At 42.8% G+C, this 19,784-nt stretch overlaps 1 protein-coding gene and 1 non-coding gene across 2 annotated transcripts in view; one reads left to right on the top strand and one right to left on the bottom strand.

The window, feature by feature from the left end:
• Snx4 (sorting nexin 4) overlaps positions 1–19,784 on the top strand; it is a 55,069-nt gene that overhangs the window by 6,995 nt on the left and 28,290 nt on the right. The window contains exons 2-5 of the mRNA XM_057765665.1: positions 9,371–9,492; positions 11,525–11,660; positions 12,699–12,848; positions 14,505–14,552. Coding sequence (XP_057621648.1) covers positions 9,371–9,492; positions 11,525–11,660; positions 12,699–12,848; positions 14,505–14,552 — 456 coding nt within the window. The remainder of the gene's footprint in view (positions 1–9,370; positions 9,493–11,524; positions 11,661–12,698; positions 12,849–14,504; positions 14,553–19,784) is intronic.
• Trnai-aau (transfer RNA isoleucine (anticodon AAU)) lies at positions 6,342–6,421 on the bottom strand. The gene has a single exon. It is a non-coding gene; the product is annotated as a tRNA-Ile (tRNA).

Raw genomic sequence — 19,784 nt, 5'->3', positions numbered from 1 at the left:
ACAGTTCTAAAGGGTTGGAGTTCATGACCATGACAGCAGGAAAATGGCAGCAGGCAGGCATGCAGGGAACTGGAGCAATAGCGAGTGCTTACATCTTGACCCACATGCACCAGGCAAAGAGAAAGACATTGGGAATGCCATCAGCTTTTGAATCTTCAAAGCTAGTCCCAGTGACATACCTCCTACATCAAGGCCACACCTAATGAATCTTCTCAAATAGTTCCGCCAGCTAGGTACGCAATATTTCAAATATATGAGCCTATAGGTCCATTCTCATCCAAACTACCGTACACGGGGAGAGTGAAGTATTTGTTTTTTTGTTTTTTTTTTTTTGGTTTTTCGAGACAAGGTTTCTCTGTGGTTTTGGAGCCTGTCCTGGAACTAGCTCTTGTAGACCAGGCTGGTCTCGAACTCACAGAGATCCGCCTGCCTCTGCCTCCCGAGTGCTGGGATTAAAGGCGTGCGCCACCATCGCCCGGACACAATCTAGTTTTATTTTTGATTGTGAACCTATCCTTTAATGGAATATGCCTGTCACCCTCAAGTTCCCTCCAACCCCGTGGTGTTTAAATCCTCCTTCTTACCCTCAGGCATCAATAGTGTCATTTGGTCTGCTGTGTTTTGAGTCTGACTTCTTACACACAGAGGAAAATGAAAGAATACAGACTATTTGCCCTCACACCAGAGCAGTCTTTTGTTGGTCTGAGAGGTTGGCGCATCCAAACCAAGGGTGTTAAGCACATGCCATGCAGGACCTGAGAGCAGGCCTCTGGTCCAGGTGGGATGGAGTAGTAAAGGCAGGTCTAGAAACCATTTTTTAAAGCTTGGGTGATAAATCAAACTTTTTGTGACTTCTGGGCTCTAGGGTTTATGGTGGTCACTGGCTTTCTGGAATTCCATTGGTGGCAGATTTCTTGACACTTGAACCTGTTTAATGGTTCTGTTTGCTTTTATTTTTGTTTGTGTGTTCCTTTATTACATACTTAGAATAATTTTTAAGATTTATGTATTTATTTTGTGTACAGCATTTCCTCCATGTATGCCTTCACATCAGAAGAGGGCACCAGATCTCATTATAGATGGCTCTGAGCCACCATGTGTTTGCTGAAAATTGAACTCAGGACCTCTGGAAAAGCAGCGCAGTCAGTGCTCTTAACTGCTGAGCCATCTCTCCAGCCCCTGGGGGGAGGGAGAAATATATATATATATAGCTTTGGAGACTGTCCTGGAACTAGCTCTTGTAGACCAGGCTGGTCTCAAACTCACAGAGATCCGCCTGCCTCTGCTTCCCGAGTGCTGGGATTAAAGGTGCCACCACCACCCGTCTTTTTTTTTTTTTTTTTAATGTATAGTGTTCTGCCTGCATGTAAGAGGGCGCCAGATCTCATTATAGGTTGTTGTGAGCCACCATGTGGGTGCTGGGAATTGAACTCAGGACCTCTGGAAGAGTAGTAGCCAGTGCTCTTAATCACTGAGCCATCTCTCCAGCCCCCCCACGAATATTTTGTTTGTTTGTTTGTTTTGTTTTTGTTTTTATTTTATTTTTATTTATTTATTTTTTATTTATTTATTTATTAAAGATTTCTGCCTCCTCCCCGCCACCGCCTCCCATACCCCCCCTTTTTTTTTGAGACAGGGCTATACAGGGTTTCTCCATATAGCCCTAGCTGTCCCGGAACTCACTCTGTAATCCAGGCTGTCTCCACCTCAGGGAGTACCTGCCTCTGCCTTCCAAGTGCTAGTATTAGAGGCATACACCACCATTGCCCAGCTGCATTTCTTAATCTTACTGAATAATATTTTATTTTTGGCAATTTTATATTTTGTTTTTTCACCATTTGATGACATTGTGGTTGTTTTGAGATTTAGCTGTTAAGAATTTTGTCTAGATGAGTGCTCCCTTGAGCAGATTTGTAGGAATGTAATCCCAATCATGTGGTAAGTTTATATTTTACTGTTTGAAACAGGTCTCGCTGTAGCCCAGCAGACCTAGACCTTCTTTATGGCAGTGCTCCATAGTAAATACCTCCATAGTCAGGCTAGAGTGCTGTAATTCCAAAGACGTGAACCACCACACCTACACTGCTTTCTTTTGTAACATTGTCACTAGCAGTTGTTGTGTCCCCTTCTTTTTCTGCTGCTGTGATGATACATCATGATCAAAGCAGTGGTGTGGGCTGCTTTTATGTCACCACAGAGGAGAGAGCCTCGATTGAGAAAATGCCTCCATATCTGGCAAGCCTGCATGGCATTTTCCTTCTTTTTTTAATGTTTTTGTGTAGGGCATTGTGATTGATGTAGGAGGGCCCAGCCCATTGTGGGTGGTGCTACTCCTGGGCTAGTGGTCCTGGGTTCTATAAAAAAGCAGGCTGAGCAAACCATGAGGAGCAGGCCAGCTTTCACCTCCAGGTTCCTGCCCTGTTTTAATTCTTGTCCTAACTTCCTTTAGTGATGTTTAGGTGGAGTTTTTCATCGAGCCCCCTGACCAACTCTCTAACCACATAGAGACTTAATTATAAATGATTGGCTGATAGCTTAGGATTGTTACTAACTAGCTCTTACAACTTAAATTAATCTGTACTTCTTATTTAAGTTCTACCATGTGACTCATGGCTGTTTACCTCATTTTCTACACATCTTGCTTCCTCTGTGTCTGGCTCTTATCCCCTGCGACTCTGCCCTTCTTTTTCCCAACGTCCTCCTAGTCTGGCTCTCCTGCCCAGCTCTAGGCCAGTCAGCTCTTTATTAACCAGTTAGAGTTATGTGTATTTTACAGTGTACAAAGATTGTTCCACAGCAGTGATGGATTATGGATGTGGAATTGTATGTAAGCCAAATAAACTCTTTCCTTCCCAGCTTGCTTTTGGTCATGGTGTTTGATCACAGCAATAGAAACCCTAACTGAGACAGCAACTTATGGAAGAAAGAGTTCATTGGGGCTTACAGTTTCAGAGGATGAGTCCGTGACCATAATGGGCAATAAGGCCACACCTAATCCTTTCCAATCAGGTCCATCTACTGGGGACCAAGCATAGATGAACCTGCCAGGGCCATTCTCATTCAGACCACCACACTCATTTTTCTAATCCTCGGCATAGCACACGGCATCGTCTGTCTTTGTTATACCTACACTGCTAATGTCAAGCATCTTTATTTATCTTTGTCTTTCTTATATTTATCTTGCCACATAGCCCAGGCTAACCTTGAATCTGATATTCTTCTATATTGGATTCCTTTTTTTTTAAATTTTGCATCTAGACTGAAGTTTCCCCTCCTCCTTCTTCTCCCATTCCCTCCCCCTCCTTTTTTTAACAGTTATTTTTTGTTTATTATTATTATATATTTTTTTTTTTGGTTTTTCGAGACAGGGTTTCTCTGTGGTTTTGGAGCCTGTCCTGGAACTAGCTCTTGTAGACCAGGCTGGTCTCGAACTCACAGAGATCCGCCTGCCTCTGCCTCCCAAGTGCTGGGATTAAAGGCGTGCGCCACCACCGCCCGGCTATTATTATTATATTTTAAGATTTATTTATTTATTATGTATTCAGTGTTCTGTCTGCATGTATCCTTGCAGTCCAGAAGAGGATACCAAATCTCATTACAGATGGTTGTGAGCTCATGTGGTTGCTGGGAATTGAACTCAGGACCTTTGGAAGAGCAGGCAAAGCTATTAACCACTGAGCCATCTCTCCAGCACCTTTATTATTATTATTTTTTAATCCCAGTGTTTCTGCCCTGACATTTTTGGTTTCACTACTTTTTTTTTTTTTCTATTCTAAACTATTTTTAAACTTTTCAGTAATCTTGGGTGGCTCGGGGCCCGTTTTCTTTAGTTTTAATGTTTTCTACAGTGTTAAATGTGTGATTTAAATAGCACCCTATTCTCATTAGCCAGCTCTCAAGCACATTCACATCTGTGAATGTGTCTCTTAACAGTTACAGGTATTGGTTATGTTAGATATTGTCGCTGTTTTATGCTAATAGGTTCAGCACAAGGAATATGGTATACATCTACCAGCCCTGCTGGTATTGCTGTTAATGAATGAAAAAAGAAATAAAAAGGAAAGGACATGACTGTTCCTAGGTACGGTAGAGGAGAAAGTTCATTGTAGACAAAAGGGAGAGTCCACAGTAGTCAGGACCCTGAGCTATGTGAGGGGAGGGAGGCTGTCTTAGGGTTTCTATTGCTGTGAAGAGACACCATGACCATAGCACCTCTTCTAAAGGAAAACAGTTGCCGGGCGGTGGTGGCGCACGCCTTTAATCCCAGCACTCGGGAGGCAGAGGCAGGCGGATCTCTGTGAGTTCGAGACCAGCCTGGTCTACAAGAGCTAGTTCCAGGACAGGCTCCAAAACCACAGAGAAACCCTGTCTCGAAAAACCAAAAATAAAATAAAATAAAATAAAGGAAAACAGTTAATTGGGTAGCTTACAGTTCAGATGTGGGAAGTTCAGTTCATTATCATCATGGTGGGTCTTGGTACCAGAGAAAGGACTGAGAGTTCTGTATCTTGTACAGGCCACACGAAGTGAAACTGAGACACTAGGCATGGCTTGAGCATATACGAGACCTCAAAGCCCAGCATCACAGTGACACACTTCTTCCAACAAGGCCATACCTACTCCAGCAAAGCCACACCTCCTGATAGTGCCAGTTATACTCAAACTACCACAGAGGAGAAATAGCTGTAGCAGCCAAGAGGACAAAGGTACAAAAAGGGGCAGGTAACCAAAATGTCTGGATTATATAGATAAGAACCTCTGGGGGAAGGGCAGCCTAGGCCCCAGGGTAGAGGGCAGGGTTTGCCAGCCACACTGTATAACAGGTAGGTAGGGGTGCTGAGAACCTGGAGGCCAGGTTCACTTGGATATGTTAATTAGGCACCTCAACCATTTGTTCTGGGACTTGAGACTTAACAACCCATGTACATTGTTTTGATATTATTTTCGAACTTAATGCTTTTTTAAAAATTTTGTGCTTGTTATTACTAGATAGTATGACAGGCTGAAATCATGATTAATGTGTTATCTTTTGGGCTGAGAAGGTGATTTATCAGTACAGTTATGTGCTTTTAGAATTCAGAGAATTTTCACTGAAGCAGATGGTGATAAATCAAAAAGCAGGCTGTAGGCCAAGAGCTATATGGCTATCTCAGCCAGTGTGGCCTTTATCGTGCTTAGTAATTAGGTAATTCTTTGAGTTCTCCTCTGATGTGTTCTGTCTCTCTCTTTTTTTGGTTTTTCGAGACAGGGTTTCTCTGTGGTTTTGGAGCTTGTCCTGGAACTAGCTCTTGTAGACCAGGCTGGTCTCGAACTCACAGAGATCCGCCTGCCTCTGCCTCCCGAGTGCTGGGATTAAAGGCGTGCGCCACCACCGCCCGGCTTATTCTGTCTCTCTTATTTTCTCTTGTGTGTATAAATATACAACATCACTTTCTGCATTTTTCTTGGGAGCGCTTCCTAAATATATTATCTATTTTTCATCATTGATTCCATTTTTGGTACTGTTATACATAAGTTTGATTTTCTCTGTAACTATTGCTTTTACTGTCGCATTTTTATGTGTGTTCATATGTATGTGCATTCCTGTGGGTGCCAGAGGACATTAGGTCTCTTCCTGGATCACTCTCTACCTGCTTTTTCAGACAGTGTTTCTCACTTACCTAGAGCTAGCAGATTTGGCTAGGCTGGCTAGTTAGCAAACCACAGAGATTCCCCTGCTGCCTCCTCCTCAGTTCTGGAATTGAAAGTGTTTTAATTGTGAGGGCTGGGTATGCAACCCAGGTTCTCATGCATAAGTAGCAAGCACTTTACGGACTGAGTCATCACCCCAACCTGTGCAGCTTTTTAAAAATCTCTTCTTATGTGTTACTTTTAACAAATGCACAAAATACCGAGTTTCATTATGGTATTTTTACATGTGTGTATCTTTATTTTTTTCCTAATATATACCCCTTCCCTGCTGCCTTTCCATAAAGGATCTACTTTTTTGGGGGAGTCAGTGTTTGCCCCGGTGTGCACCGAATCTAAGGAGAACATCAGGTGTCCTGTGCCTACATATGAGCGTGCATTCCCTGTCTCCTTCCCCTCCTCATTACTCCCTTTGCACAGGGTCTGTTGATCCTGGAGCTCACTGGTTTGTTTCTTTTTTTGTTTTGTTTTGTTTTGTTTTGTTTTGTTTTTTGTTTTTCGAGACAGGGTTTCTCTGTAGCTTTTGGAGCCTGTCCTGGAACTCCCTCTGTAGACCAGGCTGGCCTCGAACTCACAGAGCTCCGCCTGCCTCTGCCTCCCAAGTGTTGGGATTACAGGCGTGCGCCACCACCGCCCAGTAAAGGTCCTACAACTGGCCCGTACGGGGATGGGGATCGAACCCACGACCTTGGCATTATTAGCACCACGCTCTAACCAACTGAGCTAACTGGCCATGTTTCTTGTTCTGTTTTGTTTGTATCTTGAGACAGGTCCCACTGTGTAGTCCTGGCTAGCCTGGAAAGGTTGCGTGTGCTACTAGCCTTGTTTGTTTGTGAAGTTGTTGTTTGTTTTTTGTGATGTCCTTTTTTTTAGTTAAGAATTTGTGACTGCTAGTTCTTACATCAACTTGAAGCAAGCTAGAGTCATTTCAGAGGAAGGGAACCTCAACCGAGAAAATGCCGTCAGGGTCTAGGCAGATAACTGGGGCTACACACACTGCTGCTGGGGCCATGGTGACCTGAGTGGCCTGTGCTGCCACCCTGAATCATGGTGACATTTACAATTTGCACTGTAACTACTGCTGAGGGTCATGACTGGGTCTGTGGTCCTACACCAGGCAGGTTTGAGTGATGTCCATGGCTTCTGTTACCACCAAAGGCCATGTGGACACCCAGGGTCTGGTCAGCCACCTGAGACCATGTTGGTGTCCAAGGACAATGCTGCCACCAGGGCCACACTCATCTGGGTGGCTTGTGTAGTCACCAGGGCCATAGTGACATCTGGACCCAAGCTGCTGCTGAGGGCCATTTTGGGGTCCATGGTCCTGCTACAGCTGGGGTCTGTTTATCTTCATGGCCTATATTACCACAGGGAGTCATAGGAACCATAAGTGTTGAAATCCAAAGGCAGTGCTGAGAGAGCTGGCCCTGCCCCTTCTGGGAGAGCTGGTCCCACATTCAGGAGAGATAGCTCCACCCCTCTCCACAGGGATAGAGGGCTGGAGAGCTGGCCCTGATGGCATGGGTGTAGAAGAGCTGACTCTGCCCCTTGCTTGAGGGGCCAAAACTGACCAAATCACCCCACCCCAGAGTCTACCCATCTGGTCTGCCAGAATACATGAACAGACTGGTTCTTTGAACCATAGCTGCAGCACCTCCATCACTGGGGCAACAGCAGGACATTGGCGAGGAGTTTTGGTGAGGGTCCAGTATTAATGTCCCAGAAGCCAGAGACCTTGAACTAGACCCAGCAACTAAAAGAACACTTGCAAGTAAAGCTGAGTGGACCAAAGGGTACACGGTGTGACGTACCACAGCTCCCAGTGCCGTAAGACAAAGGAAAGACAGGGGAGTGAAGTGGATTTTTGGTTTGTTTGTTTTATTTTATTTTGTTTTTAGTTAATATTTTTTAATTTAATTTTATTTTGTGTACATTGGTATGAAGGTATCCGATCCTCTGGAACTGGAGTAATAGTTGGGAGCTGCCATGTGGGTGCTAGGAATGGAACCTGGGTCCTCAGGAAGAAAGCCAATGCTCTTAGCCGCTGAGCCTTCTTTCCAGCCCCTTTAATATTTTTTTAAATTTTCTTCTGGTGAGGATGCTATGGGAGTGAGGGGGCAGAAGAGGAGTAACTGGGAAATGAGCAGGATTGGGGTGCATAATATGAAATTCCCAAAGTCAATAAAAAATTATGCTTAAAAAAGAGAAAATGCTTTTAGAAGATTGAGCTATAGGCGAGCCTATAGGAGAAATTTTGAAATTAGTGATTGATGGGGAAGGGTCCAGGCCCTTGTGGGTGGTGCCATCCCTGGGTTGATGGTCCTGAGTTCTATAAGAAAGCAAGCTGAACAAGCCATGTGGAGCAAGCCAGTAAGCAGCACTCCTCCATGACCTCTGCATCAGCTCCTGCCTCCATGTTCCTTCCCTGTTTGAGTTCCTGTTCTGACCTTCTTTGTTGAGCTGTGATGTGGAAGTATAGGCAAAATAAATCTTTTCCTCCCCAGCATGCTTTTGGTCATGGTGTTTTATCATAGCAATAATAACCCTAAGACAGGACAAACCCCACTTGTTCGACAAGGGTTCCCCACTGAGCTAAATCCCCAACCCTTGCAAAAAAATATTTTTAAATACAAAATCTGTGTTGTCTCGATGGGTTAGTAGATACTTGGTACTTGATAATGCACCAGATACTCTTCCCTGAATCCTCTGCTTGTAATATAGCCTAAAGGTTTTTTATTATTGCAATGATGAAACTTGAACTTGGAGAGAGCCTCAAACATAGTAGGCAGGGCTCTAGGCCTTAGCTGCATCCCATCTGAAGGCTTTTTCTTATATATTCCTGTATAGCTTTATCCTTGGTTGCTTATGTGGAATGTTGGAATTACAATAATTAAATGTGTGGTACCTATTAAAATATCTTTAAAGGGGGGCTGGAGAGATGGCTCAGTGGTTAAGAGCATTGCCTGCCCTTCCAAAGGTCCTGAGTTCAATTCCCAGCAACCACATGGTGGCTCACAACCATCTGTAATAAGGTCTGGTACCCTCTTCTGGCCTTCGGCATACACACAGATAGACCATTGTATACATAATAAATAATAAATAAATATTAAAAAAAATATATCTTTCAAGAAATTGAGGTACTGTAGTATGTTGATAAAAAGAGGTTGTCACTTGCTGTTATTATTTAGTAACCCATAACAACTTAGAAAATATATTTATGTGTGTTTGTGTGCTGCACATGTGTATGAAGGTTAGAGTATATAGCCTTGGTTGCCATCCTCTCCTACCTTACTGAAATGGGTCTCCTGTCACTGCCTCCTCTGGTGCCATAGAAGGAGCATTGGAGTTACAGGTGCATGCTCCTCATCTAACTTTTACAGAGGACGTGGGGATTCAAACTCAAGTCCTCATGCCTGCATGGCAAGCACTTTACCTATTGAGCTGTTGTCCTAGCCCCCAAACCTTCTGGAAATATTTACCAGTGCTGGATTTTATTAGTATGCCTATGAGTTTTCCAATACCATTTTCACTAGCATATGTTAATTACATAAAATAATGGGTTTTGTTATATTGTCATGCATGATTATAGTATTCTTTGTTCGTATTTACCTGCCCCCCCCCATCATCCTCATGTATCAATACCATCTAAAGGGCTTTTATTGTTCCATTTATTTTTGTCCAGATGACGGGAAATAATTTTTGGTTGAAGAAAATAGAAATCAGTGTTTCTGAAGCAGAAAAGAGAACTGGAAGAAACGCCATGAACATGCAAGAAACGTACACTGCTTACCTCATTGAGACACGGTAGATTGCCAGTATTGGGCTTACCTTTAGGTGGGGAAGTTTTTCTGGTAGCTGTTGTCTGTGAGTGGGGTTGAATGACTGCATTCCTTCAGCTCCTGGGGTGTGTTTTCTTGTGATAGGACGTTGTTTCAAGATAAAAGGATGGAGATTTGTCTTCTAGAGCATGTAGGAATGTTTGGGGAAGCAGTATGTTATTAAATTCTTCTAGTTGGGAGACAAGGCCAAGGAAAACATTTGGAAGTTAGGATAAAATTATTATTTCATGTTGAAGTTGGGAATCTGAACTGGAAGCTGTTTTAGACATAGTTGATTTAATGCCTCTCCAAACGGACTGTGATTAATATTCCTGTGTTTTATATTTCATATTGTTTTCCTTTTATTAATATGTAATTAATAACCTTAGTGGTAAGCTTAATATATTTGTTTTATTTATTTATTTATTGTTTTTGGGGGACAGGGTCTCTATGTAGCCCTGACTGTCTTGGAATTCACAGAGGTTCACCTGCCTCCTGACCTGCGTCTGTGCGCCATGCCCAGCCTAATGTGCATATTTACTACTTACATGTAGGGTATGGCAGTGCACAACTGTAATTCTAGCACTAAGACCCGGGCTATATAGTAAAACCCTGTCTCAAAAGGATAATGATGAAAACAATAATTGCCAAGTATAGTGAGTGGCTAGAGAGATGGCTTCATGGTTAAGAGCATAAACTGCTCTTGCAGAGGACCTAGAATTTGATTACCAGCACCCATATCAGGCATCTACAATTGTCTGTAACTCTAGCTCCAGAATCTAACACCTTGGCCTCCGAGGACCCCTGCACTTGTGTGGCATACACACACAAAGACACACATAATTAAGAATAATAAAATAAATCTTTTAAAAAAAGAACAGTAGTGTATTGTAAATCTAGTTACTCAGGAGGCTAAGGCAGGAAAATTAATACCTTTCTTCTCTCCCTGCCCCTCCTCCCCAACTGGGCCTGGTAGGCTGCCAGTCCATCCAGAAGGATCTCTCAAATGTATGAGTTTGAGGCCAGCTAGGTCAGCATGGTAATACCCACCTGAAAACCAAAACAAACTTACAAAGAAGTAGCTGCTGCACTGAGCCTCTCTAATGACTGCTCCAGGACTTCTCTATTACTATGTCTTGATGGACAAATACACATTGTGATCATTTGTGCATTTCTTGGAGGACAAATAAGGTATTGTCAAGTGAATAATTGGAAAATAAGGAGGTTTGATAATGTTTCAAATTTCTCTGCAACTGGGCATGGAGGCACACTCCTTTCTCTTTGCACTTAGAGGCTGAAGCAGGTGGCTCTCTGGGTTAGTTCCAGACCAGCCTGGTCTACACAGCAAGTTTCAGGCCAATCAGAACTGCATAGTAAGAAAGACCCCATCCTAAAGAACAACAAAGTCAAAACCTTGCATTCATGATGGCAGCAGAAATCTTGAGTGCTTTAAAATAGCCTTCACATGCTCTTTCCCTAACTTCCTCCTAAGGGCAGTTTGGACTTTTCTGTAGGTAAAACATGAGGTGCCTGCCAGCTCTGTAAGGGAAAAGAGACGTGAGTTGTGAGCTTTCTTCCTTGCCCTTCCAGAGCTAACTTTGTTCTTGTGGGTCTCCTGGTATTCAGGTCTGTTGGATTGACTCATACACTGAACCCAGACTTTGTGGTATCTGGGTCTTTGTCATGAAGTTGTCCCCTCATTGTGGCAGTAGTAAAGTTACAAGTACCTTTTATCTAACAAATATTGTAAAACCAATTGTACACTGCAGCTTTTAGAATATTCCCATATAGCTATTTCTCATGAGTTCAGATGGGTTTTCTATAACAGAAGGAAGGTACTCGGGTGAGAGCTTTGAATCTGAGCGCACAACACACAGAGTGTGCATTTGTAGGCAGAGCACAGCTGCATCCTCATCTGTAAAATGGGCACAGGAAGTCTGTTTCCTGGGGTTGTAAGGTTTTGAAGGAGGTGGCATCATGTTTTCAGTTTTGGAGTAATGCCTTTGATTCCTTTTCAGGTCAGTTGGACATACTGACGGTCAGAGTGTCCTCACAGACTCACTGTGGAGGCGGTACAGCGAGTTTGAGCTGTTGAGAAACTACCTTCTAGTGTACTACCCGCATATTGTTGTGCCACCTCTTCCTGAAAAGCGGGTAAGACAGAGCCGTGGGAGTTGAGAAGTGCCTGGAATTGACCCCATTCATTTATTTCTTTCTTTTTTGTTTTTGCATTTCAAGATAGGGTTTCTCTGTGTAGCCCTGTCTTGGAACTTGCTCAGTCTGTATGTTACTTGTGTGTTTATGATTTCAGGATTGACCATCTATCTAGTCAACCTTCCACGAAAGGGGCTATTTCTTCTACTTTTAGCATTCACTAATTGCCTAGAGTTCTTTGTCTAGGGTGGAGACCCCATAAGATGCCCCCTTCATGCTAGCATATATGTTAGTATTATCCTTGTGCAAGTCTTGTTTAGGCAGACACGTTCATAGGTGTAGCTTTCCTGTCATTCCCAGGAGACATAATCTCACAGTAGACTTCCTATTCCTCTGGCTCTCACAGTCTCTGCTCCCTCTCCCAGATGTCCCCTGAGCTTTGGGTGTGGGAGCTATGTCCTAGATGCATCAGTTGGGGCCTGGCACCACAGGATCACTTGTTCTCTGCATTGTGGTTTTCTTTAATGGTCTCCTTCTGTTGTAAAGAGAAATTTCTAAGTGTGTGCATATGGTTTGATGTCAGCTATGTCAAGCCAGAGTCATTTGAGAGGAGGAAGTCTCAGTTGAGAAAAAGCTTCTAGAAGATTGAGCTGTAAGCACATGAGCCTGTGGGACATTTTCGTAATTAGTGATTGATGTGGGATTGAGATGAGAGGGCCCAGCCCATTGTGAGTGGTGCTACCCTGGGCTGGTGGTCCTGGGTTCTATATGAAGGCAGGCTGAGCAGCAAGCCATGAGGAGCAAGCCAGTGAGCAGCACCCATCCATAACCTCTGTATCAGCTCCTGCCTCCAGGATCCTGCTCTGACTCGCTTTGATGATGAACAATGATATGGAAGTGTAAGCCAGATAAACTTCTCTCACACCTTGCTTAGTCATGGCGTTTTGTCAATACAGTATAATCCCAGCTAAGACCAAGGGTAAGAGCTGTACTTACCTGTGGTTGAGCCTGTTCCTAATGGTTGCCTTGTTTCCCCAGGCAGAGTTCGTGTGGCACAAACTCTCTGCTGACAACATGGATCCAGACTTTGTGGAGAGACGACGGATAGGCTTAGAAAACTTTCTCTTGAGGGTTGCTTCACATCCTGTCCTTTGTAGAGACAAAATCTTCTATTTGTTTTTAACACAGGTATTTTTTTTTTACTTAGTCTTTAAAAAAATATTTGAGTTAGACTTTTTAAAAAACTAGAAAATGCTGATTCTTGAGACTCTTGAATTAGCTTCTGGTAGGCAGTTTATTGGTTAGTTTGAATTTTGGGCTATTAGATTCTGTCATTAGCTGAGATTTTTTTTAAATTATGTGTTATTCATGTGTGCATGTGTGTGTTCTCGTGAGTGTGATATGGGGGGATACACCTGTCATGGCACATGTGGAGGTCAGAGGACAGCTTTGTGGAGTCAGTCCCTCCTTCCACCGTTGCAGTAATTCTGGGAATTGGTCTTATTTGCTAGGCTTACATGGCAAATGCTTTACCTAAATATTGAGCCATCTCACTACCCCAATAGCTAAGTTTTTAAAAATATTAGTTATTGCCAGGCGGTGGTGGCGCACGCCTTTAATCCCAGCACTTGGGAGGCAGAGGCAGGAGGATCCCTGTGAGTTCGAAGCCAGCCTGGTCTACAAAGGGAGTTCCAGGACAGGCTCCAAAGCTACAGAGAAACCCTGTCTCAAAAAAACAAAATAAGGGGCTGGAGGGATGGCTCAGTGGTTAAGAGCATTGCCTGTTCTTCCAAAGGTCCTGAGTTCAATTCCCAGCAACCACATGGTGGCTCACAGCCATCTGTAATGGGTCTGGTGCCCTCTTCTGGCCAGCAGGCATACACACAGACAGAATATTGTATACATAATAAATAAATAAATATAAAACAAAACAAAACAAAACAAAAGTTATTTCATTTGTGTGTGTGTGTGTGTGTGTGTGTGATTGTATGTATATGTACAACATGGGTGCAAGAGTCCGTGGAGGTAAGAAGCAGGGTTGAATCCCAGGAACTGAAGTTTTTTATATATATATATATATTTTTTTTTAATTGAAAAAAAAATTTTTTTCCCACTTCCTCTTCGCCTCCCATTTCCCTCCCCCTCCTCCCGCCCCTCTCCCCCCACTCCTCTTCTCCTTCCTCTCCAGTCCCAAGAGCAGTCAGGGTTCCCTGCCCTGTGGAAAGTCCAAGGTCCAGCCCCCTCCATCCAGGTCTAGGAAGGTGACCATCCAAACTGTCTAGGCTCCCACAAAGCCAGTACATGAAGTAGGATCAAAACCCTGTGCCATTCTCCTTGGCCCCTCGTCAGCTCTCATTGTCTGCCATGTTCAGAGAGTCCGGTTTTATCCCATGCTTTTTCAGTCAGTCCAGCTGGCCTTGGTGGGCTCCCAATAGATCGGCCCTGAAGTTACATTTGGTTATGAGCCACAGAGTGGGGACTGGGGGTTAACCTGGGTCTTCTTGAAGGTCAGTAACTGTTCTTCATCAATGAGCCATCTCTCCAGCCCCATCACAGCTAAGATTTTTACACTTAAAAGATACTAAAACTTTATGTCGGTTAGAATTACCTAAATGAAAACTTAAAAATCTTCAGTGTTAGGAGGCCAGATGTCTAAAATCTTTGATGTTTTTCACACTTTTGGAGTTTGCATTGAATTAGTCGTTTTGAAGTAAAGAAAATGATCTCTCGTATAACTTGAATTAAGAACGGAATGGTAGATACTCAGTTTATTTCATGAGGAACATTATGTGTTGGTTGTTTGGCTTTGCAGTAATGATCTCTGAAACTGACTTTGACTTTTAGGAAGGTAACTGGAAGGAGACTGTGAATGAGACTGGATTTCAGCTGAAGGTAAGGGTATTTGTGTGAATATGTGCTCCACAACCCCTACAGTTCCCAGCATGGTAGTGTGCTCTTAATGGAGATGTGGCTGTGTTTGCTGAGCTAATGGTGGGGGCCAGCTTTGCGTCTAACATCGTTGGAAGGATTTCCAAGAAAACACCTCAGTTCACTTTTGATTTGTGTAATTTTAGTGTTGGTTGGGCTATAGTGGGAAGTTTCTGAATCCTCCCAGAAACTATTTTAAATCAATAATATAAATTCAATGTGTAGAGTTTTCATACAGTATAGGAGTACATCTACATTTTCATTTCCTTAAATTCTACCTGGCCACTTCACTTGTTCTCTGACTCCCACATTTGCTTACTGGGAGACAAGACACTTAGGGAAACACACACTTGGTTTTTACGACATTGGTACACCTAGGATGAGACCTTTGTCTTACTTCTGAAGCATGGTACCCAATTTGAAAAGAAGTAGGAGTCGTGGTGAAATGGCCCCTGTTAGTGATGCAGGTTTATAGTCATTAGCATTGGTGCTTGTAAAAGAGAGTTCCTGGAGACTGAGAAGCTCAGTGGTGAAGGATGGGGGCTCTCCAGATCTTCCTGAGGGACAGCCAGCACAGGTTACTACAGACTAGAAGGCTTTGTCTGCTGTAAGTCATGTGAGGAGGGGAGACAAATACAGAATAAGTTTGTAAAATACAGGTTGAATAATCCTAAATTGAAAATCTGAAATTTGAAATATTATGAAATATTAAGTATTTCAGAATTTAAAACATTTTATTGTATAATTCAGTTTTAGACTTAGAGATATTTTTTATTTCAGATTTTACGTAAAGGGATACTCAACCGGCAAAGATTACATTGTAAAGACCCAAACATTTCAGATAAAATATGCTGAACCTAGTATTTAATATAAGGTAGTAAATGATAGGGATGGAGAGATGGCTCAGCGGTTAAGAGCATTGCCTGCTCTTCCAAAGGTCCTGAGTTCAATTCCCGGCAACCACATGTTGGCTCACAACCATCTTTAATGAGGTCTGGTGCCCTCTTCTGGCCTGCAGGCAAACACACAGACAAAATATTGTATACATAATAAGTAAATATTTTTTTAAAAAAGATAGTAAATAATAGCCAGGTGTACTAGCACATACCTTTAATCCCAACATGGGGAATAGAGGCAGGTGGGTCTTTATGAGTTCGAGGCCAATCTGGTCTACATAGTGAGTTCCAAGACACCCAGAGCTACATAGTGAGACCTTCTCTTGAAAAAAACTCTTTAAAAAAGGTGGTAAATGATGAATCAGTTCAACATAGTACACCTAGACAAGAACAAACTACGTTCAGTAATTTAAAAACACCTCAGGCTAGGCTTAGTGGTAAATAGTGAAATTCCTTGGGAAGTGGAGAGGATTAGAAATTGAAGGTCATCTTCATCTTTGTGTGAGTTTGAAGATAGCCTGGGCTACCTGAAACTCAGTGTCTAAAAACAAACCAGCCAAACAAAAAACAAACAACTCCTGGAGCTTCAGACATTGGCATATAGGAATTTGAAATTCGGCACAGAATAAACAGGAAATGTAATCAAGTGTTTGATTCTGTCATGAACTGACTCTTAACTAGTTGGGTATTTTATTAGCAGATACCAGTTTCTTGATTGTTAATTCAGCACTTGGTGGTCCTTAGAGGAAAGTTGTAAGTTTAGGGATGGATTTGAAATAATTTGAAACATTTTCTGATAAATACTCTAAAATATATTACAAGTGAATGAGGAAAGATAAGACTAATATCAAGTTATTTGCATGAATTTTCTGTATATGAGCAGATATTTAGTCACTGATTTGACCATTAGTCTTTACTTATTTATCTGTTCTCGTACTCAGTTTTGTCCCCGTTTGGTAGTTTTGAGATAACTCTCAAGTGTGTCTGTTATTCTAGAATGTGCTGTTAACAGGGTCCTTTAAATATTTTGGGCAGATGGCTTTAAAGTATTTAAGTAACGTTTTGTATTTGTATAATCTTGTGGTTTAAAACTTGAGGTTTTCTTTTATAAAGTATTTGAAAGGTTATATTTAATATAATACATAAAATTAATAATTCAAAATGTCACATGTTGAAAGTAGGAGATATTTCAGAAACTTATTTATTATTTTATTATGAATTCTTTTTCAAGTCTTTCTTCCATGAAAAAAATGAGATGTTTTTGGACAGCCTCACAATGCACAAGTATATACACATGTATTAATATATGACACTGTATACATACGTCGATAGGTGTATATACACACACATAGGGTCACATTTAATTTATAATAAGGTTGTATATCTAACAATTAGTTCATCTGATCACTGAAAGCTACAGTTAGGCAACACAGGGTTCTGCGATGTTCAGATGGATGTAACATGGTTTGCTGCCATACTTTCAGCCCTCTCAAGCCCCGCTTCATGTTTGGAGTATTTATTTAAATACTCATGGTGTGTGAATCTGTGGAAAGAGAGCCCAGGGTTTGTCCCTAGAGTAATGAACACAAAGTAGTTCGGTGCAGAGTAAGATGGTCTTCAGTCAGTTAACTGCGTCATGAGAATGCTCACCTTTGTATTGCCCAGGTCTTAATGAATAGAGGCTGATTCAGAAGAATCTGGAACCCTTCTTTTTGCTTGGAAGAAGGAATGCCAGAGACAAGGTGTGGCCCTCTGCTAGCCTCTGATTCCACAGTCTGGGTACCTGCAGAATGTGAGGTACTTGCTGCTCTAAGTGCTGTGCAGACCGTGACTGGCCTGTTCTTAAGGAGTGGGACATGTGTTAAGAAGGGATAAATCATCTAGAAAATACATTGAAGCTGGTTCACAGGTGGTGCACTCCTTTAATTCCAGCACTCAGGAGGCAGAGGCAGGTGGATCTCTGAATTCATGGCCAGTTTGGTCTACAAAGTGAGTTCCAGGACAGCCAGGGCTACACAGAGAAACCCAGCGGGGGGGAAAAATTTCTTTCAATTGTGAAAAGCAGCACAAGAGGAGTAGACTATGTTGTTAATGAGCCAGTAGGGTTTGTTTTCTGGAGTCACTTTAAGATGAGTCAGTCAGGCAGTGGCTAGCAACACAAAGCACAACTCTTTCCCAAAAGGGAATAACAAGAAAGTATTCTAAGGCCCACGTGAGCAAGCATGGCCTGGAAACACAGAATTGGGTTGTCTAGAGTGATGGGTTGTGCTGTGGAGGGTGCATGAACTCCATGGACAGAACAAAATACATTACTGCTTTTACAACACACATGGGTGGGGACAGCAGGTGGGCAGGTTACGGCAAAGCCAGGAGAGCATTGCTGTAGCACTCAGATGCTTTTTTTTTTTTTTTTTTTTTTTTTCCTTCAGATGCTTTTTGATAGCATTCTTAGCCTTTGGGTTGGTGGAAGCTAGAGGTCTGCTAAGAATCTGTTCCTACCTAATAGTCAGAAGTTAGGTCAGTTACCCCAGCTAGTGATAAAGGCCTAGTGAAGGGACCGAAGGTCCAAGGTCACTTTGGCTGTCAACCTGTAACATTCTAGCTCTGCATAGTCATGAAGTTTTCATCAGTCTGCACAATCTTCAACATAGAGCTGGAATCCCCCAGCCCCCCAGGAACTTCAGCTCTCACTGCTCACAGTTCTCATCCTAGCTGAGGCAGGGGGATCATGAGTTCCAAACCACTCCAGGCTGTACATATGAGGAGACCCTGACTCAAGAAAAGTGTGCATGGAATTTGTTATCCAGACTGACTCTTTGTGTTGTATAGAGTATGTATACTGGGTGTGCAGTATAGAGGGCACTGTTACTAAGACAGGAACAAGGGGCACAAACTGACCTAATACAGTCTCCCTTGAAGAGATGATTTTTGAGTCAAGATCTGAAGGATAGGTGATCTGCAGTGGAACCAACCCTAAGGTCAGCAAAGAACAGTTAGGGAGAGAAACCCAAGCTGGGTAGTTAGTTTCTTTGGCAAGGTTTAAGAGAAAATAGAGAAAACGCTAAAAGTGTTGCCACGCAGCCTTTGTGCTGCTCCAGAGTCAGTGTGCATTCAGAGTGTGCAGCTTTGTGAAACACAAATGGACAGTCAAGAAACACATACAGCATGATCTCAGATAATCCTGCTTTAGAGGAGAAGTATGCGGTGCTATAAACAGCACTAGGTTAGGGGCATCTTTGGGTGTTGAGTGGAGAGCTGGGTGGGTGCAAAGTAACCTGTCAGCTTTGCGTGGGCTAGGAAACTCTTCAGAGTTGCTTCAGAGAACTCTCTGGTTTGGTCCCATTTTAAGCATCTCCTCTTTCTGTGTGATCTTAAAGTGAGCAGTGGCGATGGACCTATTCTGCTAGGTATGTTTGGTAAGGAAAGGTTTAAAAGTAAGAAAAAAGAAAAAGATTGCGGGATCAGAAAGTAAGATTTGGGGTCTAAGAGGTGACTCGGAGGTTGGGGCTGCTCTTCTAGAGGTCCTGAGTTCAAGTCTCAGAACCCACATGGTGGCTTACAGCCATCTATGATAAGAGATGGTGCCCTCTTATGGCATACAGGCATATATGTAGACAAAACCTTGTATACATAATAGATAAATAATAGATCTTAAAAGAAGAGAGAGCTGGGCATTGGTGTTGCATGCCTTTAATCCCAGCACTCTGGAGGCAGAGGCAGGCGGATCTCTGAGTTCGAGGCCAGCCTGGTCTACAAGAGCTAGTTCCAGGACAGGCTCTGAAGCTGGGAATAGTGGTACATCCCTTTAATCCTAATACTTAAGAAGCAGAGGCAGGTGGATCTCTGTAAGTTCGAGGCCAGCCTGGTCTACAGAACTAGTTCCAGTACAGCCAGGACTACACAGAGAAGCCCTGTCTTGAAAAACCAAACAAAAGTTGAGATTTGAGAGGACTGGAGAGATGCACTGGCTGTTCGCCTTTAGTACCCAAGTGGTAGCTAACAACCATCTTTACCCAGTTCCAGGAGATCCGTTCCTGCCTTCTGGCTTCCCCAGGCCCCAAGCATGTACATAGTGCACTGACTTGCCAGACATACATGTAAGCAACCCCTCCCCCATGAATAAAGAAATAAATGTATTTATTTATTTTAAAGTGAGATTTGAGAGGTTCAAGAGATGGCTTAGCAATTAAGAGCACTTGCTAGGGCTGGAGAGATGGCTCAGCAGTTAAGAGCATTGCCTGCTCTTCCAAAGGTCCTGAGTTCAATTCCCAGCAACCACATGGTGGCTCACAACCATTTG

This window comes from Chionomys nivalis, chromosome 3 (assembly GCF_950005125.1).
Source record: "Chionomys nivalis chromosome 3, mChiNiv1.1, whole genome shotgun sequence".
Taxonomy (NCBI): domain Eukaryota; kingdom Metazoa; phylum Chordata; class Mammalia; order Rodentia; family Cricetidae; genus Chionomys; species Chionomys nivalis.
Note: the sequence above shows the minus strand (reverse complement) of the source record. Positions and strands in the feature narration are given on the sequence as shown.